Source organism: Bombus huntii, chromosome 4 (assembly GCF_024542735.1).
Source record: "Bombus huntii isolate Logan2020A chromosome 4, iyBomHunt1.1, whole genome shotgun sequence".
Classification (NCBI taxonomy): Eukaryota; Metazoa; Arthropoda; class Insecta; order Hymenoptera; family Apidae; genus Bombus; species Bombus huntii.
Genome location: NC_066241.1, coordinates 14,776,057 through 14,800,470, shown reverse-complemented (window position 1 = coordinate 14,800,470; position 24,414 = coordinate 14,776,057). Strand labels below are relative to the sequence as shown.

The window sequence follows — 24,414 nt, the reverse complement described above, 5'->3', positions numbered from 1 at the left end:
CGACCGATCTAGTCGACCGATCTAGTCGACCGATCTAGTCGACCCGTATGTAGTCGCCCTTAAACATTTCACGCTCGTCTTCCGCTTGTCGTTCTCGATATTCGAAAAGTTCAAGCCAGCAGAGATGTCAGTGCATAAATTACGGGTCGCTGGGAAGCGTACACGGTTCGAGCTTTCCGCGAGGCCGCTTTGCAAACGTACGGCCCCAGGGGATTACACTTTGACACGGCGGGATACTTGTTCGGCGTGTAACAGGTCCTCGCGGAGGTGGCGTCAGCCATCAGCTGGCCCCTCCAGGTGTTCCGGTATTTGTCGTCGAGAGCCGATTTCAGCGTGGGCGTACTTTACGACTGCGGGGAGAAGAGACGATCGAGAGGTGGGTGCGCATGAAGATCTGATTTGCGAGCGCCATTACACGCAGTCCGATCGTTGTAGCCGCAACTGTTGCATTTATGAATGCGATTACCCTTAATATATCGCGCGTGTAACTCTGCCTGCTAATTCCATGGCCGGGTGGAGCGGCCAATAAAGTCTAGACGGACTTACGAGAGGTGCTTTTTTTAATACTTGTTAGTTCTTCGTCGGTGGTTTGCTTCCTTCCTTTCTTTCTCTTTTATGTTCTCGCCGTTTGCTATTTTCAGGAAGGTTTATCGTTATTCCGTGCACGGCATGGGATTTGGGATGACGTATGAATGGCTTTTTGGAGAATCGAGTAAGTTGATTGATGTGATAGTAGAAGTGAAGTAGAATGTTATAATAGGTATATTGGCACACGAAAGTCTACTTGAAACTACGGGAAACTTTTATATCTATGTGTGTTGTATAAATTTTCAAATGAATACTAACGAGACGCAAATGTGGTAATTGTATTTGTATCTACGATTCGAAACTACTCTAATGGCGTACGTAGAAATTACAAGATATAGAAAGTACAAGTAAAGGTAATAAAAAATAAAATAAAATGACATAACATAAAATGAAATAAGATAAAATAAAATAGTTTCTATACTTGAAAACTTCAGAGAATGCGCCACAATTAATCAAGTCCGAATCTCGTTGCGGCCATGAACGAGCTGCCGTCGCATCTCGTTCCATGATCCCAGTTGCACGAGGCTCGTCATCCCAATTACCGTGTCCCATCGAATCACGCAAAGCTGATCGCATGTTCGCGTCTCGGTTATTTACACGCTTCCTCGAGAAAGGAGCACGGGTAGACTCTCCACTCTTTTCCATGTTCGTCCGTTCGCTGATCGCGCGCGGAGGATGTCCACGCGCGCACGCGCAGGTGTAGCTCATCCGCTCGCGTTCTTGCGCGCGCTATCTCTGAGAGGTTAAGGCGTTTCAGATAAGAGAGACTGCGGAGGACGTACAGATACGATCTTACTCGCACGAGTTAGCGCACGGAACATGACGCGTACACGAGCTGATCGGAGGAATTCCAGGCGATAATGCAACGGATGACGCGATCTGAAGCTTGGTCAGGCGAATTTATGTGGCTCGGTAATGGATGTTACGGGGATGGTGTTACTATTGCTTGTTGCACACGTTTGATTATACACTTGAGTATATATGGTTGATTACGTAAGAAGATGGTATATATTGGATGAAGCTTTGGGTTGTTTATATAGAGATGTATTAGAGCGGAGTTGTGGGAAAGAGAGGATGATAATGATGACAACGATTTGCGATAAGCAAGTGTGCAATAAACTTAGTAAGGATTCTTTAAATTTAATGTTATTAGTATCTGGATTACATATATTCTTTAACGTTCGTATCTTTCGATAATTCTCCAAAAAATGTGTAACGAAATACACTCGCAATACGAAATAAAAAATATAACCTTACCATAGCAAGGGTTTAAAAGAGGTCGAAGATGCGCTGAATTTTACAATTTTGTTACAATCATTGGCAATACACCATAAATGAAATTTAAGAGTTCAGCAACCTGAAAAAATATTTGATTCAAAATTCGGAAAAATAATGAATATTGATTTCTACATTACTTGGAGCTACATATTTTTATAATAGCGAGCTTTATAATAACGATTCCGTTCGACGAAACATACTTTTTATTCGGCTAGTATACACGTTCCATTCAAACGATCGTGTATAATCCTATGCACTATAAATTCGAACGATTTTTCTTCCATCCAACCGGTAGAGTGGTTATGCCATTTCCGGTCTGCAATTTATAATTATGAGACAGCCGGGAATGTACGGTGAGTCCTGGCAACTATTGCGAGTAATCGTGTTCGAACGTAATCGCCGCTCGGCACTTCATTTATTCACTGCTCAATCGGAAGTCCATCGGGATCCATACGCCTTCTGACCTAGTTACCAATTTCACCAAATAGATCGGCTATGTTTTTAATTATGGTACACCTTATCGTTTATGGTAGGTGTAGTGTCGTTTCGCTGGAATGTGATACCGTTAATTGATTCTCATCCCGTGGTAGTTGAATGAAGTTTCTTACGGGCGCGGGAATACGCCATGAACGCGTTCCCATCGCGCTTATGCTAATTCGAGACCAGCAGGTGTCGTGTGTGTAACATTGAAGAAAAGAAGAGTAATGTTGTCGGGATTGCGTAATCGGTAATTTTAATCCTTCGCACTATCAGCAAAGCATTTTAGCGTTTCTTCCTAATTAATTCGATACAATGAAACCTTCATCATATGAACTAATTTCATGACTGTTTTGTTTCCACAAACAATAGGAGCCAACTAATCAGGTACTTTAAATTTCTGAGCAAGCTCTACTAAAAAGAAGAAAATCCAAGAGCCAACATTTCCAAAGAGAGATTAAATCAATTAGTCGATCAACGAGTACCTGATTCCACTCTCGAGATACTTCATTTTATCAGTCAATCGTCGATCCCAGTTACGATCCACCGCACCTAACCGCACGAACTCGCCCAACTTCTCAGAACGCCTCGCCATACAGGTTGTCCGGTAAAATTGGCGCGATCGGCCAGTGTCTGGTGTTCTACGCTTCTCTCTCTCTCTCTTTCTCTCTCTTTCTCTTGAACCGTGAACCTGTCCTTAACGTGACGCGAGTAGGTTTCCGCGTCAACGTGGACGTGGAACATTTACAATGTGGCTAGAGGCGCGCTTAATATGCGTGGGTGTTGGAGCCGCGGTGCGTGATTCAAGGCGGGTTCTCACGCGCCACTCGTGCTCGAGGGATGGCGTGGGGTACGGGGACGATCGGAACGAAGGAAAAGTGACGAAGACGCGGACGGAGGCGACGGGCACAACGGTACGTGCTCGATCGTTTAGGAATTCGCGAATGCTTTAAACGGGAGTAAAAGCGCGACCGGTACTCCGCTTCGACTTTCGTCGCGTGCTATCACGAACGCCAAGGAACAAAGGCAAAACGCACGCAATTCGCGCCGCGTATCACAATGTTCTGGGAAGCGGCACTCTCATGGTATATATTTATCGACTATTTAAAAGTTGAAAAATGGAATTTGGCCAGGAAATTCCGCTTGGTTAAATCTTTGCACATGGAACTCCAGTTATGCTGGCACGATCTTTCCCATTTCATATGAATCGTTGAAACGTGCCGTGAATTTATAAAATTATCAAGTGCGAACTTTGTATTCAAGAATATCTTCATTCTTTTTAAAGATATTCTTACGTGGTTAATTTATATAAATATCATAGATGTTAGATTTCGAGCAAGATAAAACATCAAATATTGGTATATATCGTACGAAAATGATATGATAACAGGGATACGAACAATTGGCTGCTATGTTAATTTTTCCAATTCATGAAATATTTTACTCTAAAAGAAAATTTACATGATGGATATACAATGACGTACAGAAATATTGGCGATGGTAATCTTTATTTTGCGCACGATTCATATAAAAAGAATTTATTATTCTTGGTTCAGTTTTCTCGAGATAAATAAACAGCATATATCGTTTACGCGTACAAATATGCAAGCAACATGTTCGATATAAGTTTTACCCTTTATAACATTTTGGCATTTGATATTGCGATTGTGTCACGCGAAACGAACGACTCATCTCTTACGTTTCGATAAGACGTCCAGTTCCGCGCTTAATTATCATGTATTGTGCGTTCGTTGCGAGCTCGTGGAAAGCTAACATTCCGGAATTCACTGCCATTCGAAATACCTACGAATTCGTAATATCACCGCCGCGAGACGATTTTCAACGACATTCGTTCATTATGCATCGTCATGCAGACGCCATTCCTTGTCGCAGTGAATATTTTCGATTTTTACGATCGACAAAACGCTGGAGTAACAGTTCATAGGAATGCATTAATTTTATAACTGAAAATAGTCAAGTAAAATGTTCTATAACAATTCTTGTATCGTTTGTTCTAAATGATAGGTCTGTGACCGTTCGACTGTTAGATCCTCGATTTTTGCCTGATTTGGAATTGTATTTCTTGAGTTGGTGTAGGTACACGTGGCTTTGTCTCTGGGCGCGTGACGTCATCCTTTGTTCTAAACAAATGCGCGTGTACATCATCACGTGCAATTTGCACGTGGAGATCGTACGTGCAGGAATATTTCCCTCTTCGGGAGGCATTCTTGGAAGCCAAGGCACTTCTGCCCATCACAACTAAAAAGTATTAACTTTCAAGCGGTCCGGTTTGAATAACTATTATAAGGAATGAAAATATTTTTTAATCATTACCAACAGTTATCGATAAGGAAAATTTGTTTTCATTACTTTAGAAAGGTACATTGGCTACATTCTATTATACCCAGGGTGATAGATCCCCATAAAAAAGATATCATTCGTTAGAGCATCAATAAAGAAGTATAACAACACTAGTGATCAAATTTATTTCTACTCATTTCTACTGACCCAATTCTATGAACGGAGTATAATCTATATTATCACTAATCTATGTTATCAAATAATCGGATTCATATTTTTTCGATCTGTTTACTTTCCAAGAATTCTTTCCTTATTAATTTCTCAGAAATTTATCGGTTCGAAATCCATCTCATTACAATTTCCTTATCGCTGGTCGCGATTACTTCCTGCAACCGTCAGTTGCAACCGTAAGTGTAAAGAAGAACGCCATAGAAAGCTATATATACGTGGTTAGAAATGGAAACAGTTATTAGTCTGAAAGTCGCGCGCTAATCATCAGGTAGTCGACACTAGAGAAGTGTGAGAAAATCGTTTAAGAGTTGATGAAGAATAATCTCAAAAAGACGTTCTAATTACTGGAAAGTATCATGAAAAGTGTTATATCTATATCATTTCACGAAGCAAGGGCAACATTAGAGGGCCATTATCTTCGTTTCCCTCGGTATAACAATGGCTACTTGGCATTCGCGTTATGCCTCTGGCTCAATATTATTCTACGCGATGGTTTCACTGACAATGAGGATATGCGTGGGATTCAATCGATGGCCAATGCGTCTTCCATTACATCCCGCCTCCTTCTCGATCCTTAAACAAATAGTACAAGATTCGTATGGATCGAACTGAGAGAAGAAGGAGATCAGATGTCTCATTTTTTAGTTTCTCGCGTTTCTACCTTTTCCCTTCAATAATTTCAATTTATTCGAAGAGATGTGTTTATTATATTATTTTATTCTTTCTTCTTCTACGGAAATCATTTGCGCTAGGAATCGTACCACTGCTGCCGCGAAAGTAACTTAAAGTCATCTTTTCGTATTGAATACTAAACAGTCTAGTCAATATTATAATCATATTTAATTTAAGCGTAGCGTATAATAACCTGTTTCGTTAAAATATTTCATCCTATTTTTCTTACAATCGGTGTAACATTGGTTTAAAGCATTTTGGATGCATTTGAAATCTTTACGAAAGGTAAGTACAACAAATATGGCATAGAAAAAAGACTCATGTATTGAATTTTTATGTTTTAGCAAATCTTGCAAAAGTCTTCAGTTTCGGTGGAAATCGAAGTGAGACCTAGACAATTGGTGCCAGATACTAACTGCTTTATCGACTATCTACCGCAATTACAAAATATCGCGAAAGCAATTGCTGGCGCTCAACCGATTTACACGCTTATGGTGCCACTTGTAGGTAAGTGTGTAGACTCCTCTTAATTGCTTTTTAGACCAAGTATGCCAAGTACAATTTGTGCTTAGTAAATTTCCTACTTCTGGTATTATCAATCTTTCAGAATTTCTTAAGACTGTAAAATTTAATATCCACCGTAACTTTTACCATTTTTAATATTCATGTCAATAATTGGTGTCGCTAATATCGAATATAAAACATAATTTACGTAATTTGAGCTACGAGAAAGAGACGAAATAATTCTCCTTCAAGAAAATCTCTGAACCGATTGATTTCGGTTTTCGCGATGGGCGAATTTTTTTTTTTTTTTTTTTTTTTTGAGGACAATCGACGATTGTCATATACGAAGTGGAGGTGTGTAATACCATGCGAAATAAGTCGCGAAAGGAAGAAAAAGTAGAACGTATGAAATAATCGTCGATAAATAACGAGCGAGAGGTCGTGACTCGTGCCCGAGCACGCGTGTCCCAAGGTCTGTGTTCGCGGATCGAAAATAAAAGGCGGCCCGATGCGAATCGATCGGATCGAATATCGTAATCCCGACATGTTTCTTATCTTTTTACTGCACTCTTTTTACATTTTTTTTTTTTTGTCTCATGCAATTTTCTTTTTTCGTCGATGAAGATTTGGAAGATATCCTAGAATGAAAATTCTTGACACATAATTTATGATATTGTAAGATTATATTTTCTATTTATATTCGAACTACGGTAATTCCTATCGTATTTTTTTTCTCTGATTCCTTTTACGCGCGTCTTAACACTCTGGGGACCGGAGACGCGAATTCGCATCTTTTATGCATCATGCGGTATCCTATAAAAATGTTAACTGTCGTTAAATAAAACAGTAAAACAGTAAAACAGTAAAAAAGCAACGGATGCTACGAATGAAAGTTTTTTTTTATTACATGTTCACACGAAACAATACGAAACCGTTATCAATATATTAGATATAATATTGATTGCCTGGAAAGTTCTTTTTCGCTCCAAAAAAACACGCGGGAATTTAGGCTATATGCTTGTCAGAGCAGACGGTCCCCAAAATGTAAAGAAGTATTCGTGTTCTTCGCAATCACTTCAATTGTTGAAATCTGATTAACATAAATAAGTGTACAAATATTTGAGAGAGATAAATGTTGGCTCAGTTTTTATGTCATGAGAGTAATTTTAATATGTTCTGCTTTGTTTTACCTGCTGACTGTCGTAACTTCTTCCTGTCAAAAGAAAGAGTAGAACATTTTTCTATATAAGGCTAACATAACGAAAATTGAATCTTCAAGCGAAAATAACAAGAGTAATCAGTCTCTTTACTATTATTCAATTTCTAATATAAGCAAACGTCATATTAAATCGTGTCAATTTCTGAAATATATCTTCCTCAAAATTTTCAACAGATTTTTATATTATCGATATTGAAGAGATCGCCAGAGGTTGTTCATGCAATATGTCAAAGTAATTATACTGTAATTCCACACTTTTACGTTCAAATCACCTCAATCGATTATTATACTAACCTCTGTGAAACAGCAGCAATAGTGAGTCGTTCTTCTGAGATAAAATATACTCAGGAGATTTCAAGGTTGTCTAAAATGGAAGGCTCACCAATCACTGTTACACGATCACAAATTAGTGATAATTGGCTCGATAATTCAGGCGAATCAATTTCGAGACATCGCGCAGTCATTATCACGAACTATTTTGTGTTTCGCCAGTAGTAGCGTTAATGTCCATTACGAAATCCTACCTAAGGAATGTTTTATAAAATTTGGTTTAATATTCTCTATTGTATTTTTAATGAATTTCAAATTATTATCGAAATATTCATCCCATATGAATGGTGGGTATCATAGACTTAAATCTTTGTTGACAATTTTTAACACTTTAGTCAATATTTTATCTTATTATCCACCCTATAGATTATCACGAACTGTGTAATACAAGTTTCAAGATACATTCACAGGTACAAGCGTTTTCATTATCTGTTTCGTTGCATTTGTAATTTAACCGATCCGCCGATGAATCGAGGAAATTGTTGCGAATCCATATCAAATTTTACACTTATATCGTAGCAAGTGAATGTCGTTGTATCTCCAATTGAAAATGTTTCGAATGGGTCGTATTTGTCGTTGAAACCACGTTTCGGTATTTTCGGCCCTCGTCTTCTGTGTATACGCCAGTAGATTATTGGATTTGAAGGGGTTCCGCTTGTTCCAAGGGGGTGGACCGGACCAGAAGAGAAGGAAGCACATAGAGGCAACGGGTCGTGACAAAAAGACACGTTTGCTTGTAGATTCTCCGAAACTTTTTGGCGGCCGAACGTCGCAGACAACAGTTTATTCGAGTAATCCGGAAGGTACAGTTCGACCCTCGTTCACTCTTTTCCCCTGATTTTTCATGAATATGGATGAAAGTTTGCTTCCTTCCTGTCGTTCTAGTCTACTCCGACAGTGGGTTAATTTATTTGGGCTTGTGGAAGAAAATGTTTCTTCGACTCGTCTTGGCGAGAGGGGGATCATTGGTTGTTGAAACTCCATTCGTGATGTTGAGGCCGCATCGGAATGGGGAAAGTATCGTAAGTGGAGTAATTTACTAGTGTCGTTACGATCTCAGGATCACATCAAGAGGTCCACAAAATCAAAGAAATTCTTCTCATTCACTTGATAATATCATCCAATTTCCAATAAAACACTCCGCGTATCAACATCCATACTTACATTAAAAAATTCTTGGGGACGCTTCTCCGAACAGTCTTTGTCAGAAGTTTGTCTAAGGGGCATCATCTAAAAAATTCTTCAGAAATCTTCTTTCAGAAATTATTGCTAAAAGAATGTTCTAGAGATGCATTGCAGAAATCTCGTTGAAAGATTTTGCCGAAAGAATTTGTTTAAAGATGTTCTTTAGGAGCTTCTCCTGCAGCCGAGAATTCCTCCGATTCCTCTGAGAGGCGGATCGGAAGAAAGAAATAAGTCGATGGTGTCCGAATGAATATTTTAATCATTCTCGTGCTCGCCTTCAAAGGCGACAGTTCTCTTGCTAGTTTCTCTCTTTGGTCTTCTTTTGCCACCCGGGTGGCACGGAAAAACGAAAGTGCGCGTTCATGCAAAATCGACTGGCGCTGCCCTTTGACCCTGTCGCGCATCGCGGACAGCCACGATCCGTCTGGCCCCAACAACGGACTGCGTTCACAGTTAGGTTCTCACGGCTCATACATGAATGCATGTGTATACTGGCTGAAACAGTCGGCGATTGGCCCGACGCGACACGGCCACGTTGTTCAGCCACGATCCGTACGTGGGCGATGGCTCGTGGTCGCCGACCGATGGAGAATGCTTTTTCGATCTTTGTCCTTCCTATTGCTCTATTTGTGCTATAAATAGGGTCGTGAGAGTGACAAATGATCTGAACATCGTTATCAGAAAATAATTTTATTGAAACAGAACACGTGCTACTGAAATATAGAATATAGCCTTCTTTTTTGTTCAAGATTCCTCGCGCAACATTAGCGCCCTTAAACGCCGTTCATCGAGCCCGATTCTTCATGACAATTCGTCTCAACGAAAGTAACTAGCAATGTCAATCGATACCATCAGCTTTCCTATTTTCTCTTTTTCATGGTTCGACCAACCCTTATATTGCTGAAGAGATGAATTGATTAATTGGAGATAGAATAAAAGTCGTTAATTGTTAATTGGCAATGAGAGAAAAATTTGCATAATTGAGAAAGGACAGAAAAGAAAATTAGTTTATTATAATGTTATAAATACTTCAATCTTCTGGAAGAAGAGATTAATGATGAAAAAGATATTCAGGAAATTCTTGAAATTCACAGCTACGACGTTGGAAGAATTAAATTCAATAATACAAAATGATTGGGGAAAAAATTTGACCAAATTAATGGATTTATTTTATATGATTTATTTTGTATCTATCTTCATTCTTGAAGTTTCGATGTGGTCGTACTTCTCGCGAGAATTACAGATTAACTTATTTTCGTAAAAATTATCTTTTATAGTCAGTTATTAGCGCAGGCGCTACAGGTTTCCATCTTTTATTAATCAAGTAAACATTTCCAACTTTATTAGGCAAATAAACCTGTTTGTCATTAAATGCTATTTTGATGGAAATGTATAGAAATATGTATAGGTCCTCCTGTGTCGTCGGCTCCATCGTTTCTAGTTATCTAGTAACAATCGGTTGCTTTTCGTTAAATTGTTTTACAGTGTATCGAAACATTGTTGCGTTGCAGAATATACGAAGACGTTTCTTTCTTTCATTGCTTTCATATTTTGTCGAAACGGGTCGAGAAAGCAGAACGGTATTCTGATCTCGTAAAATTACTCGGAATAAGCGGAGTTGAACAAAACAGAATTTTTGACAAAATTCTGATACAACAAATTCTGGCACAGCAGAAGATACCTAAGATCGCGAAGGATGAGGATCACGAGGTTGAACGTTTATGGAGCAAAGGACCTTATTATTCCAATTCCTTTTCTCCGTGTATGTCTAGCCATAATTTGGATTTTTCGACATTTTCCTCTATTGTTGAAATGCGTATACAATGATCTTGCGTTTTTGGTCCCTTCTATCAAAGACGTGTTTCAGCACCTGTACAATAGCATATTGAATGCTGTGTTACTTGGTCGTGCCTTCATCGTGGATAAGGTCATAACAAAGAAATCTCCGCTCAATCTGATTCCTATGGACATGATAATCCCAAAACCAGTTGCAATGTATTATGAGTTGATTGCTGACTTGATTTTGCCCAACGATGACCTGATTTGTGTTAACGTACCCGAAGGTGGCATCCCTAAACATCAGGTATTGCAGGCAAGACATGTCTATACCTCCAGACAGTTTTGATATGGTAATTGTTGAAAGTCATAATGCATACGAATTGTTGTGTTACCTCGCGGCTGATCGAAGCAACACTTCAGCAAAATCGGGACGAGACGTTTGGACCTTGGGATCCACTACCCAATAGTCCAATTATCTCAGTTATGTCTCGGCAAACAGGAATCTTGTTGAATATTGTGATGTCGGGAAATTCAGCGATGCAGGACTTAATGCTATTTTGGGGCTGATTTTCCCCGATCCCAATGATACGTTGGGGTGTTTACGATGGTGTCCAAAACTGGTTATACAAGTCTCCACTCATTTGGAAAAATTAAGAGACAAATAGAGTATAAAAATCGGAAGATCGTTAAATTACATTGTATTATATGTCGGAGACGAAAGAACACCGGAGCCTCTGGAATTTTGGGAAAATCCTGTAACATTGTAATCTAGAATCTACCATAGCTGTAATTAAACAATTGTAGTCATCCAGTCCGATTGTAATTGTTCGAGATTTGTGATAATGAGCTTGGGCTCGAGGCGACAATCAGTGGCCAAACGTAGTCGCGGTCAAGGGATGAACGTTTTATCTAACAAAGATATGGAGTAATAGTTTAGCTTCCCTTAAAAAGGAAATAGTTGTAACACTCGACAGTAAACATTCCAACGGTCTCTGTCTCGTAGCTTACCACACGCAGACCCTATTCTTCGAATAAGATGATTGCTAGATGTCGATGCGTCTCCGCAGTACATGTTCAGCTAGCCTGAGGGCCCGTTATAAATCTCAAGATTTAGTTAACTAAAGTCCTACAAACAGACAAACAGTCTTTGTCCCAACTACGGGAAGATAGGGGAAACCTACTTTCTCACGAATGGCGGTTCCCGCCAGCAACTTCCCTTTGAGGGCGGCTAGCATCTTTTTCTAACCACCGATATGGAGATTGACCAACTAGCAGCAACGCCAATTTCCCTTACCTTCCGAACGAAGGCTTTCCTCGACGAATCCGAGGATCTCGTGTCCTTAGACACACCCCATATAGTTTTCCTCTGTGGCATCATCGGGACGGAAAGTCACTCTCTCTTGCGATCTCATCGACGGAAAGAGTAACGCCGTACGATCAGTGAATATTACGCGTTTTATTAACGAAGAATCAGACTTAGATTTTGTGAGCACGTACATCTATCATCCCGTTGACCGCGGATTCGTTATCAAACCTAAGGCCATTGTCACTAGTGTCGCGAGCGCCTAATCGCCGTGGTTGATTGTCAAGTCTGTGGTATCCATATTTGTGTTAATAAACCGTACCTTGTTATACCATAACGATGGCTAATTCCAATGAAGATTCATGAAACACCCACAACGCTACCCCGACATGTATAATATATAAATTATTCCAAAATAAACTTGAAAATAAACTGAGTGAACAAATAATAATTAAATAATAAATACCAATTCTTAATATATTCGTATATTTCTTTTTGACGGAAAGACAGGTAAAAAGATTAGTAGGAAAATCGTCGTAAAAATAACCCAGAACCGTATCACAACATTTTTTTTTACAGAAATATTTGATTCTTTACTTATTGAGTCTTCTTTTTTTGCATCGTGCTGCGAGAAACTGATTCCTTTCTTCTATTTGAGAGATCCAAATTGCTTTTCCGCGAGTTTATCAATAATTTGCGACGAGATCATTCTGTTCTTATGACCTTTGCGTCTTTATTTCGAAAGAAATCGAGAAATTCTCTCAATATTTATACACGATGTTTCCTACTAGTGGTACAACTGAAAAGGGGGTGAATCTAAGTAAATATTTTTGCCTACGTATATCCATCCCTGATTAATTGGATATTGCCAATTCATGAGGTATGCATACTCTTGACTATATTAACATTTCCTACATCTTTTAATCTTTGCCATTATATCGATGCATTGTTAAAAAAGACACTCTTAAAGAACTCTAAAATTTTTAAATTGTTAAATAAAATTTTCTGAGTAAAAAAAGTAAAAAAATATTTCATTGTCCATCCCTACTATTCAATAAATCTGGTTAGTAATACGAGCGGCACGGTGATATCTGTTTTCTATCTTACTTAGGTAAAGTATTTTATCCATCATTTCTTCATTTTTCGAGATATATTGAAATATTTCAAGTTCTCCGTGTTCTTTTTTATCTTCTAAGCAAAGTTGGAAAGTTCTGAAATTTCTTTGTAGAAATATAGAGATAGTCTTCGATCTAATTGTTTATTAGATGATTTTAATAGTTTGTAATGTCGCATATATTATGTATTAAGTTAGATAATCTTAGTTTAGATGCAGATAGAACATTTGTTAGTGCAGCAGATAAGTCACTAAGTCTTCGCCACTCTAATTTTTTAATGAATTTTTCTTGCTTTCACTTCCATTTTCTTTTTCTTTTTGCTACCTTTGTCACAGTTGAGCGCGGTGGGACTTTCTTCAAAAAGAGAAGCTAATATCGTTAGTTTCAATGATTTTAAATGTCTCTCATCTGTAATTCAGTGACGTTCTGTATAATATTATTATGAATGTAGATTCGTTGTTACCTACCTCTTCCTAAAATTTATTTTATCTCACTTCTTTACTTATTTATTTCGCGATACAATCAACCATTCAGAACTATTATTTAGCAGAATGAATCGTTATTTCTTCAGCAGTCTCACACATACCCGCGTCATTCAACAGCCAAGTTACCCTCGCATGACTCGACAGGAAGTTCGTTAGGGGCGTTTTCACGCAGCGGGGGTTGGGCAAGCGAAGTCCGAGTAAACACTATTAAGGTTCCTTCGTTGAAATTCTGCGTTGACGCTTGTTTTCCCTGGGCAACAGCGTCGATGAAAAAACTTTTCCCACTTCCCACGAATAGATTCATCCCTCTGTTATTCCGTCCTCCCTTTCTCGATTTTATGTATCTTGCATGCTCCCCCCTAAAGACAAAGAAACTTATAGAAACAATTGAACATAATAAAGAAAATATTGCTTTAAGATTAAGGAAATTAATCTTATAACTGTTCTCTGTTTTCTTCGTTTCTTTATACAAATGCTATTATTTCTCTAACTATACAAAAACTCAAAAATATTTTGTTTGTTGGACGAGAGAGGTTCAATGGAATATTTAAATCGCTATTTTTTTTATTGTTATTTATACAGATGTCGATACCAACAAATTTTTTCTGATGATATAGTTTTATTATTTTTATATACAGTGAATTACCAAAATGTTTGTACATATATTGAGCAATATACACAGAAACTTTTATAAAAAAAAATATATATAAAAGATATGAATTTACATAAACATCCGCTGTGTAGCAATAATCAAACGTTTCTATTGTTGTTGCAGTTCTGAACGAGCTCGAGGGCTTGGCAAGGGGTGCGGACGCCAGAGATTGTCCTCCAGCTTCGAGGGCGACTTTGGATCCAGAACACGTGGCCAGGGTGGCTGAGAGCGCAAAGGTAGCTCTGGCTTTCGCGAGAAGCAGAAATCCGGCGATTCGGTGCTTGACCACTAGAGGAACTGTGCTGACGTCCAGCACGTTTACGGTAGAAGAGGACGTTGACAAGGTGAGCGAATCAGCTTGGTTTATGCAGATGAATATGAGACTGCGGATGTTTATTCATTTATGGAAAACTTCAAATATAGAAAATGCAAATAATACATAGTATAATAAATAATAAAGTAAAAAAAGCAACTAATAAGTGTACAGATCATAATAAATAATAATGACGTTATACCATATTCGGTGAATGAGGCAGATAGAAATAAGCATTCCAATTAAAGTTCCAAATTTCTTAGATATATGATGCTCAACGTTGTCTCATTCAAGGAAGAAATTTGTTTCAGTAACGAATTTTTTATGTTTCTCTTAAATTTTTTTTTATTATAGTATACAACTAAGAACAGTATTTTTTCGAACGCTTTAATACTATTTAATACAAATTTATAATGAAGATGCAACCGAACTTTTCGAACAATCCAATCTGACTCATGAAGTCACGTGCCGCTATAAAAGGTTAAAATTCTGAAACTAACAAGAAGAATCTTTTGAAGGTACAGAAGCGCCGCCAATTTAAATTCCCGCGATGCTGAGTCGCGTGTCATTTTATAAAAATAATAAGCGGAACATCTGTAATTCTGTTGCAGGACGGGTTGACAAGAAACGATGACAGAATACTGGCTACGTGCTTGAGCCTCTGCAAGGCGGGTAACAAAGATCAAGTAAATGCAGGTACGTACATACACGGTGCCACCGCGCATATTTCTCTCAGAGGGTACTCTGAACACGTTTCAAGCGTTTCCCGACGCTTTGATGGTGATTAATACCGCCTCTGGCCGATTGTAATGCTCGTTCCGCTCGCGGATAAACCGTTATCGGTGTTGACAGTACATATGGTCTCGTGATCGACCTATTCGTTACTTTTGTTCGCCTTTATCGGAATAGAACTTATTAATTGATAGGATGTTGCTTATTCGTCTCAATTTGTAATATTGATAACTTGCTATTACGTAATTTTTGTTTTATCTTCGAATTCCTGAATCTCGGAAGTTTCTTCATTGGAAAAACGTTCAAGAACATGGCATGATTGTGCAAGACATAACAAAACTACATCGCTACCTTCCTTAGTTAAAATGTCCTATCTAATATCTATTCGTTCTTTATAATTCTCTACAAGTATCCAAATACATTCGCGAGCTACTATATATTAAAACATTTGGATTGTGGTTTTACATTTATATTATATAGATTGTGTTACGAAATAATGGATAAATATTCTAAATTGACGCCAGAAAGAGTAATAAAACTTCAGTTTTCTTGGATATTTCGAGATGGTAGGTAGGACGTTTTAACTAAGAAGGGTAGATCAAACGAAATGTGTCTCTGGATAAAAGGAATTCGTTTCCATGATCTAACAAAAACACCCACCATCTCAACCTGAATGTCACACTCTCCATGCAACCATCGAACCAACAGCTCTTTCGGAAAGCTAAACAATCCCGGAATTTTCGTTTCAACAGAAGAGGGTCAGCCACGACGACTCAGGAGGGAAGTTGTCCTATTAACGGATGACAGGAACTTGAGGGTGAAGGCGCTAGCAAGGGATGTTCCCGTAAGAGAGGTGCCCGATTTTATGCAATGGGCCGGCCTTGGTTGAGACGCTTTTCCGACCAAACATACCCGCTAACGAAAAATCTTCCGTTACCACCCCCGCCGAGTAAACTTGAACAACAGCAGCAGCAGAAATAGCAGCAGCAACCATCAACAGCAACAGCAACAGCAGCAGCAAGACAAAGAAAAGGAAAGAAAGCGTGGAAGAAAGAGCATGGAGGAAAAAAGGGGAATCAAAGAAAAGAGGATATCTCGCATCGTGCTCCCTCAATCGTGGCCGATCAGCCGTCGCGCGCGTGCGACGGATCTTCCGTTCCCACACGTAAGTTCGTTCTGATTGTCGAGGTCGTGCCTATACCCGCGGTGATGCATTCATCGTGTCGGCAAGGATGTCAAAGAGATCGGCAAAGAATGTGTGTGTGTGTGTATGAGAGAGTGCGTATGAGTGAGTAAGTGAATGAACGAGCGAGCGAGTGAGAGTGAGAATGAGAGTGAGAGTAAGTGAGAGAGTGAGTGTGTTAGTGGGAGAAAGAGAGAAAGAGAGAGAGAGAGAGAAAGAGAGAGAATATGACTGGTCATTTTCCATGGTGACATTGCTCGATGTAGATCGAGTTTTTAGGAGCGACCGAGACTAGGAGAAACACAGGGAGAACGGTAGTTTGTAGTAGGATCAGAAATAGAGGGATAAGAGAGAGGGAAATAGATATAATTAGATAGAAACGACGATGCGTGATCGCGACGCTTTCCATCGTTGATTTCTTTTTCTTTTTTACTTGTTTTTAATATATTATATTTAATAGTTATATTTAGAGAAATATAGATTTCTGTTCTCTTCAATACGATTAACAGCTACTATGAAGATTTTCTTACATGTAAGGAGAAAAGGGGATGTAAAGCGGCGCGAGAACGTTGATAGCTGAATCGTATCGGGGCAAAGTAATTTGTCCGAGAACGGAGACAGGAAAGTATGCTACTCAATCTGAGAGAAACGTACGAGAAAATAAAGCAAGAAAATGAATGAAGCGAGAAACGAAACGAAACGAGACGAGACGAGAGGGGTCGATATTTTTTACACACGAGAATATCTTTTTTGGTTGATTTTTATCGATGACGACCGCTCTGCGGCCGGCTTCATTTTTCTCTACCTTTTATCATGTTTGTAACGGTCTATACACGCGTATATATGCATATATATATGTATATTTGTACGCACTTTTGAATATTGTATACACCGTATGCGGTCGTTGGAGGATGCGTTCGGAATCCGCGTACATCCCGCCTCGCGTGTGTGTCGCTTGTCTTTCTTTTTATTCTCTTTTCTTATGCTGTCCTTTTTAGCAAGCTCCCTCCCTCGTACCGGATCGTTCTGGAATTAATTTTCTTTCTTTCTCCTCTTTTCTGTTTTTCCTCTCCCTTTCGGCTGTCCCTTCGTTTCTTTTCCTACTCTTTTTCTTTCTCGCTGTACGCGTAACGAAAAAGTTATCCTTGCACGCCGTGTATTATTCTTTTTTTTTATTTTTTTATTTTTTTTTTTTTTTTTGATGCAATTTTCGATATTTGTATCGTACTTTTTCACTTTTCTTCACTTTTTTCTCTAACGATTTCATGGTTTTTTCGTACGATGGTACGATTTCGATGCCTTTATTTTTACTCGTTGTTAGCTTCTTTTTCCTTTTTACGAGTCTCGTAACGCCTTATGGACTTTATCGAAGTTTTTCCAGGCGTAGTTTCCATTGTAGTCTCGAGCAGAGAAAGATGTGTTTGATATATATATATTTATATATATATAGATTTGTTAGATTGGCGGGGGAGAGGTAGATATGATCAACTGAGAAACGGGAGTAACTACCGAGTAGCGCAAATTACATAAAATAAATTTAATACGAGTCTTCAGATTCTTGTATCCGTAGATTTCATCGTAAAGTATTTCAGTTTACCGGAGATATTCTCTATCTTTCTTATTAATATTTTTCAATTAATTACTTTGTTAATATTGCTTTTAAAAAGCCACCGCGTACTAACTTAATTGCTAATATATTTTGTTTGCTAATATTCGTTAATCGTCAAAATAAAGAAGAGTGATGTTTAGCTTAGTGCTCAATTACATAGAATTCGAATAATTAGACACTAAGTAAAATCTTGTTCATATAAACTATTATACTTGCTTCTCCATTCATTTTATCATAGCTGAATCTAGCATATCTGTGGTCCGTAAGGTATTACGAGAAGAATTTTAATTTTTTTTATAGAACAATTTACGCGCTCGGTGTTGGCGCAGCGAGAACGAGTGCGATTTTTACAACACAAAAAAGGTGACCGTGTTTTAAGCCGGATATAATCACGATAGACGCTCCCCATTTGCATTCCCACTAAAACAAAGTTTTCCAGAGTGACGGCGTAGAGGTCCCGAATCCTCGTCGTTTTCCAGCGACTGCTCGCGTGTCATTGTCGAGAATGTCATGTGAATTTTTTAATCGAGACAATTTGCTCGCGTCAAAATGCCACAGACACGAAATTGAAACGCCATTTGTTTCGCTTATAACTGCCGCCAGAGATGGTTCCTTCTGTTGGCGGATGCCATTTTGTCGACTAACTTTGCTACCATTTCCGTGTGTCAATGAATTCGTGAAATTTCGTCAGGGGAATCAAGAATGTTAATTTGTAAATTAAATAGATTTTGTTTTGTTGGATTAAATGGTATTACTTTTTTGATTAAATGCTCATCATTTTGTTCGTCAATACTGCTGCGGTGTTAAAATTTTTACGCTTTGATCTTGTTTTTGATTTAAGTACCAAAAATGTTCTTAATATTTTATGAACTTTGGCATAAAATAAAAGCTTGAATCTTTCGTGGTTTCTTCAAGTTTAGAAAATTTTTTGAGCTTCCGTTGAAAATTACTTAAAGGACGTAGCAAATAATATAACATAAAAGATTTTTTTTCAAATTTGTATTTCGTGAATCGACTTGGTATTTGATTAATTTAGGAATATTATTCGTTGATCAAGTAAATGCCATTATTTATTTTGTCAGGCGAATGATTACATTATTTTATAAACTAATTTATAATGTATTTGAATAAATGTAGTATAATAATAATATGTCTTGAAGCACTTTGTTTGTTAAACAAGATTTAATAATTTGGTCGACAAAGTGGTTGTTATTTTATCAACGAAGTAAATATCATTTAATGAAGCAATATTATGTAATTTTTTTGAAAACGTAAACTACATCAAGTTATTCGTATTATTAATAATATTAGTGAAACTCGAATTATTTTGTTATCAAAGTTGGCATTGTCTTACTCTTTAGACGGAAATGGCGTCCTTTCATTCCATCAAGATCACGTGTATGTGGAGCAATGAGCCGCTTATTAATTTAATTTGACAAAGTCAAAGATTGTAATTGTGAAATTATAACGCCGATAATCTTACGGGAAATGAAATATCTTAATATTTAAATTGTAAGAAAATTAATAGAATGTACACGGTAGATTTGATCGGTAGGTTTCGCCTCTTTTGTGACACACGACTCTTCATCATGTTTTTTTACTATCTTTACTCATTTCTACCATCTTAAATGATTATAGAAATTTAATGGACCGAGTAAATTGTTAAAACACCGGTGAAATATATTATAAATCTGAATTATTTTTCAATTTATATATATGTATATACATATATATACATAAAAGGCCAAGCTAAAAAAAGGTAAAAAAAAAAGAAGAAAGAAAGAGAAACTATTAATCATACGTGAAATAGTTAAACTGATCGTATAGCGTTGCAAAGGGTCATCGTAAATCGTACATCAGCATAACAAATTAACAGTTTAACAGTTCTGCAAGACATAAAATTGCTATTGCGTTGTAAAATCATCGATCAAAGAAGAAACTATCGATCGTAACGTTGCATCGTGATCCACCGTACGTGAGCGGATAGAAATCGAACAGAAGAAAAAGAATATTTACGCGTATGTGAACAAAGCAGAAAGCAACGGAAGGAAATGTAGAGGAAACACTAATTCGTGTATACGCGCTTGCGCTTTTTCTTCTTGCCTGTGTCGATGAACTTTCTGAGCTCTCGAACAGTATAGAGACTAGGAGAAATAACAGAAATCTATTGTCGCATGTAGTCGTTGATTTCGGGAGGTTTTGAATGTCCTAACACGATCGTATGACTTTTGCTCGATTGCATATCAATGATTAACCCCTTGCGGGAGATTAAGCTTATAGAAAAGAAACATATAATAAATAAATATATATATATATATATATATATATATCTATACATAGAAAGAAATATTGTACAGTGTATCAAGGAATAAGGATAAAAATTTAAAGTGCTTATAGTATTCATCAAGAATAAGTATACAATTCTTAATCGATATAGAATTTAGAAAGTCTATATTTTTTGCAGTAAAATGTAATTTTGTATTTGCTAATATGCAATAACTGAAAAGTAACATACATATCTATCCATTGCATCTTAAAACTTATATATTTGATATAGTTTCCATTAATTATTATTTCCTATGGATGAGGCAAATCATAATAGTATAAAATTAATTATCCTTGCAAAATATACATACAAAATCACATTTTACACTAAAGGTATTGGCTTTTGAACTTAAGTTAATGAAACATTTTTTTTATTCCATCTGACACTATATAAGTCTACAAACTCTTAATTCTTTTTCCAATAGCACTCTGTATATTTGTCGCGATTGATAGAAATTTTCATCGCTAGGTCACCAATGTCTACGATACTTTTCTACAGTACACGCTGTATTTATTTTTCTAGAACACACTCGCCATTCGAACGAATCTATAATCATCGTAAATGTGTACATTAAATGAGGAATCGTGAGTAATTTATACACACATACATAGAAAATGATCGACCACAAAGGGTTAATCGACTCGAATCAAACGCGTCTAAAATGTATTTTAGGATTCGGTACGATCGAGATCACGAACATTCCGAATAGAAGGATTGATATCGAACCGGTTGAACGTGTCGATCGTGAATAATTTTGGTATCGTGATGTTTTTCCACGGAATTCGATGATCATGTCATGGTGGGACGATCGCACGCGATGTGATGAATCGGGAAATTATCGTTTAGCTTTATTCCGATTTATTACTTGGACGAGACTCGTCCGTTAATTGTTATCTACCGAACTTGCGTTTTTTAAGCTGAATCCATTAGTAAATTATTCGTTGATCTATTGATTCTCGGTCATTGTTACCGAGTAGAACAATTGATAATGAATTTTTTTTAATGAATTTTTTAATCTATAAGATAAATATCGTCCTTCAAACTTACAGACTTTCAAATAAAAAAAATCTGTTCAAAGATTTCTTTAACTACATGTGTATTTATAGGGAAGTTTTTCAGGCCCTATATGGCCTTATTTCCAAGATTGTTCCAAACTGTTTCATAAAAATGAAAAGAAACAAAAAATGGTGATGATAATTGAGAGTCAGCAAAGTAATCGAGAACAATTGTATCCGTTCGTATTTAACGTTTTAGCCGCCACAATTCATATGTATTAATCCTTGAAAATGGAGGAGAGAGGATGAGAGAGAAAGAGAGAGAGAGAGAGAGAGAGAGAAAGGGAGAGAATGAATGAAACCGATAAACAAGGGACCGTGAGAGATGAGAATGCGACGTGTCCTATTTTTCGACGAAAACTCTAGTTACTTAACGATCCGTAGCGATTAATTCTGCAAGAAGAGAGCGAGTGCAAGGAAACGAGTGAAAGAGAAAGCGATCAAGAGACACGAAGAGGAAATAAGAGCATTCGTAATCGACTGGAACTCCTCTTGATCGTATCTTTTCGACTGGTTCACTTTTATTTTTTCTTTTTAAGATAGTTGTACACATCGTCGATATTAATGTTACTCTTTTCCTCTTTTCATCATGTAGAACGTATGCATTAAATGGTAGAGACGATCAGCTCGGTGCTGCACCATTTTCGAAGCTTCTTTAAAAACTGTTAACACAATTATCCTTTGACACTAGAAATACCACCACAGTTGAAATAATTTGTTATTGTCTTAGATAAAACACGTATTTCTAAACTTTTATTATTCTAGCTCTTATCTCCAGTTACTGTGCAATATGAACATTTTCTCAATATCTATCTCTATTGATGTAAAGCGACAAAGTTACAAGTAAACTATTCTGCTTCGTATTTTATTACGAATTACAATCCTTTTATCATATTTTATTGTTTTGGCAAAAAAGTTGGAAACCAGCTAAAAAATAAACTAAAACCGCAGTACTATTACGAGTTAAAACACCTTCAGTGACCCAAACAAAACAACAAAAGCACAAAATTTACGAATAGTTATACTTGTCAGTGGCAATAATACCTGACACAATTCTGTTCATTAGTGAAACCGACTCTATTGGTCTTTCTAGCGTTAATGGCGATAAACAGAATCAAAACAGTCAGACTCGAAACAGAGTCAAAAAGTCCTACCACCGATTGTAATCATTATATCACGTTGATTCCTCCGCAATAGCCGAATAGTGCAATAACAGGTGGCAAACTGGTAACACGTTTCCGGTCGATCCGCGCGAGTCCTCGGTGTTGTGATCGACGAATTCGATTCGACCAACTGGATAGTCGAATATCTACATATACAGCAGAAATTATAAGAGATTTTATCTAAAAAATTTCAAATTGTTTCTTCGACACATTGACGAAGATGAAGTTACAAAAAAGAAAAGAAAAGAAAAAGAAAAATACGAAAAAAAATGCTCGTTTCAGTTGACAGATCTTCTTGATGGATAGATTGAAACGCGCGTTTTCTTTTCTTCGCATCGTATATCGATTGTTGTATTCTTACAAATGTAAAGCTGCCGAATCCCACAGCGTCACTGATGCAAAATCGCGTGGACATCGCATCGCTCCAGACGAGCTCAATGCTCGTTGAATCGTGCGTCGAATAAATTCAGAAAATTTGTCGCGACTTTTCCTTTGGCAAATATCGAGGAACGCAGCGTGTCGAACCTCCGCAACTTGCCGTCAGTTCCTTTGCTTGTCGAGATGCGCCGACGCCAAGCTCAAGAACGTCTTAAAGCGTCTATTTTTCTACTGAATCTCTTCTGCAATTAAAGTCACGGCGTCTTTTAATCTTGCTGTGCTCCGTGGGTCATTTTCGATCGGATCGTAACTTTTATCACCAAGAAAATTTCTTAAATTTGAGGAAATTATAGAGCAATCGTTTTTGATTTCTCGTTTGAATCGTATGTTAATGATTTTTTTCGAAAAGCCTGAAGGATCGCAGTAGGGTTAATTACGAGCGGTTATCGAATAACATTCGCAATAAAGTAACTGTGTTTCTTGTTAAAACCGAAATTTTACATTCCATTCAGCCACCACATCAGACTTCCTTGGCGAGAATGACATTTTTTTTGTATCAGCTTGCGGAGGATCGAGATCTTCTGTTTCCTTTTTTTTTTTGCCTTGATTGATTTTACTGGCTGGTTGTAAAAATTTGGTGAGATTTAAAGAAGAAAAAAGAAGAAGGAAGAGTCGAGAGATAGACGATGGTTAGAGACAAGTGGAAATAGATTTAAATATGGTGTCTACGAATACGATCGATCTGTGCAACTTGTTGACGTCGCGATTTTTATAGCACGTTTTATATGCGTGCCGAAAGCTGTGGTCTCTGTCCTATCCCGGGACGATTTACACCATAAGTGTACCTATGAATGCATATAAAATATACGTTATATATAAAATACGAATACACGCGAACACAAATATACCGATTACATACCACTGGCCATCGATTTTAATTCAAGATTGTCGCAATACCAATTATATGCGTATAGTAATTAAATATCTAAAAGAACGGTGTTAAATGATACGTTTATATTTTGACTCGGAAAGAGGATTTTCTTTTTTCTTTTTGAATAATGTGACGAATAATTGTCGACGATAACAATGATTATGGCGACGATAAGAACGACGACGACGACGATGATGATGATAATCACTACGATGCAGCGGTAGAATTTTTAGGCTAATCATTTATTACACTTATGAAGAATGTCAGTACTATAGTGTTACCACTTTGGTTATTCAATAAAACGTGAAGTTGACGGAATCGCTGTTACATATTCACGTGTAAGGTGTATTATTTACTCTTCTGATCCCATTTCTTATAACCACCAAAATTCATTTCAAGAATTTCGAATTGATTTTCAAGAATTTTGAATTCAATTCTTGAAATGAATTTTGATGGTGTTCTAGGATTATGCAGTATTTATGCATTTCACATTATATCACATTGTATTTATATACTGATGCAACATTTACTTCTACCTAAGTTGGTTATCGCTTTGTCCTTTCTTTATTATTAAAAACAATACAAGAAAACATTTTTGTATTATT

The 24,414-nt window shown here is 37.3% G+C and overlaps 1 protein-coding gene across 3 annotated transcripts in view; it reads left to right on the top strand.

The window, feature by feature from the left end:
- The window catches only part of LOC126864404 (telomerase-binding protein EST1A-like), a 150,239-nt gene extending 126,103 nt beyond the window's left edge, over positions 1-24,136 (top strand). For all 3 annotated transcript variants that reach the window (XM_050615711.1, XM_050615712.1, XM_050615710.1), the window contains 4 exons: positions 5,892-6,054; positions 14,243-14,463; positions 15,044-15,128; positions 15,917-24,136. In XM_050615711.1, the coding sequence (XP_050471668.1) occupies positions 5,892-6,054; positions 14,243-14,463; positions 15,044-15,128; positions 15,917-16,053 (606 nt within the window). In that variant the 3' untranslated portion in view covers positions 16,054-24,136. The remainder of the gene's footprint in view (positions 1-5,891; positions 6,055-14,242; positions 14,464-15,043; positions 15,129-15,916) is intronic.
- Positions 24,137-24,414: the final 278 nt, after the last annotated feature.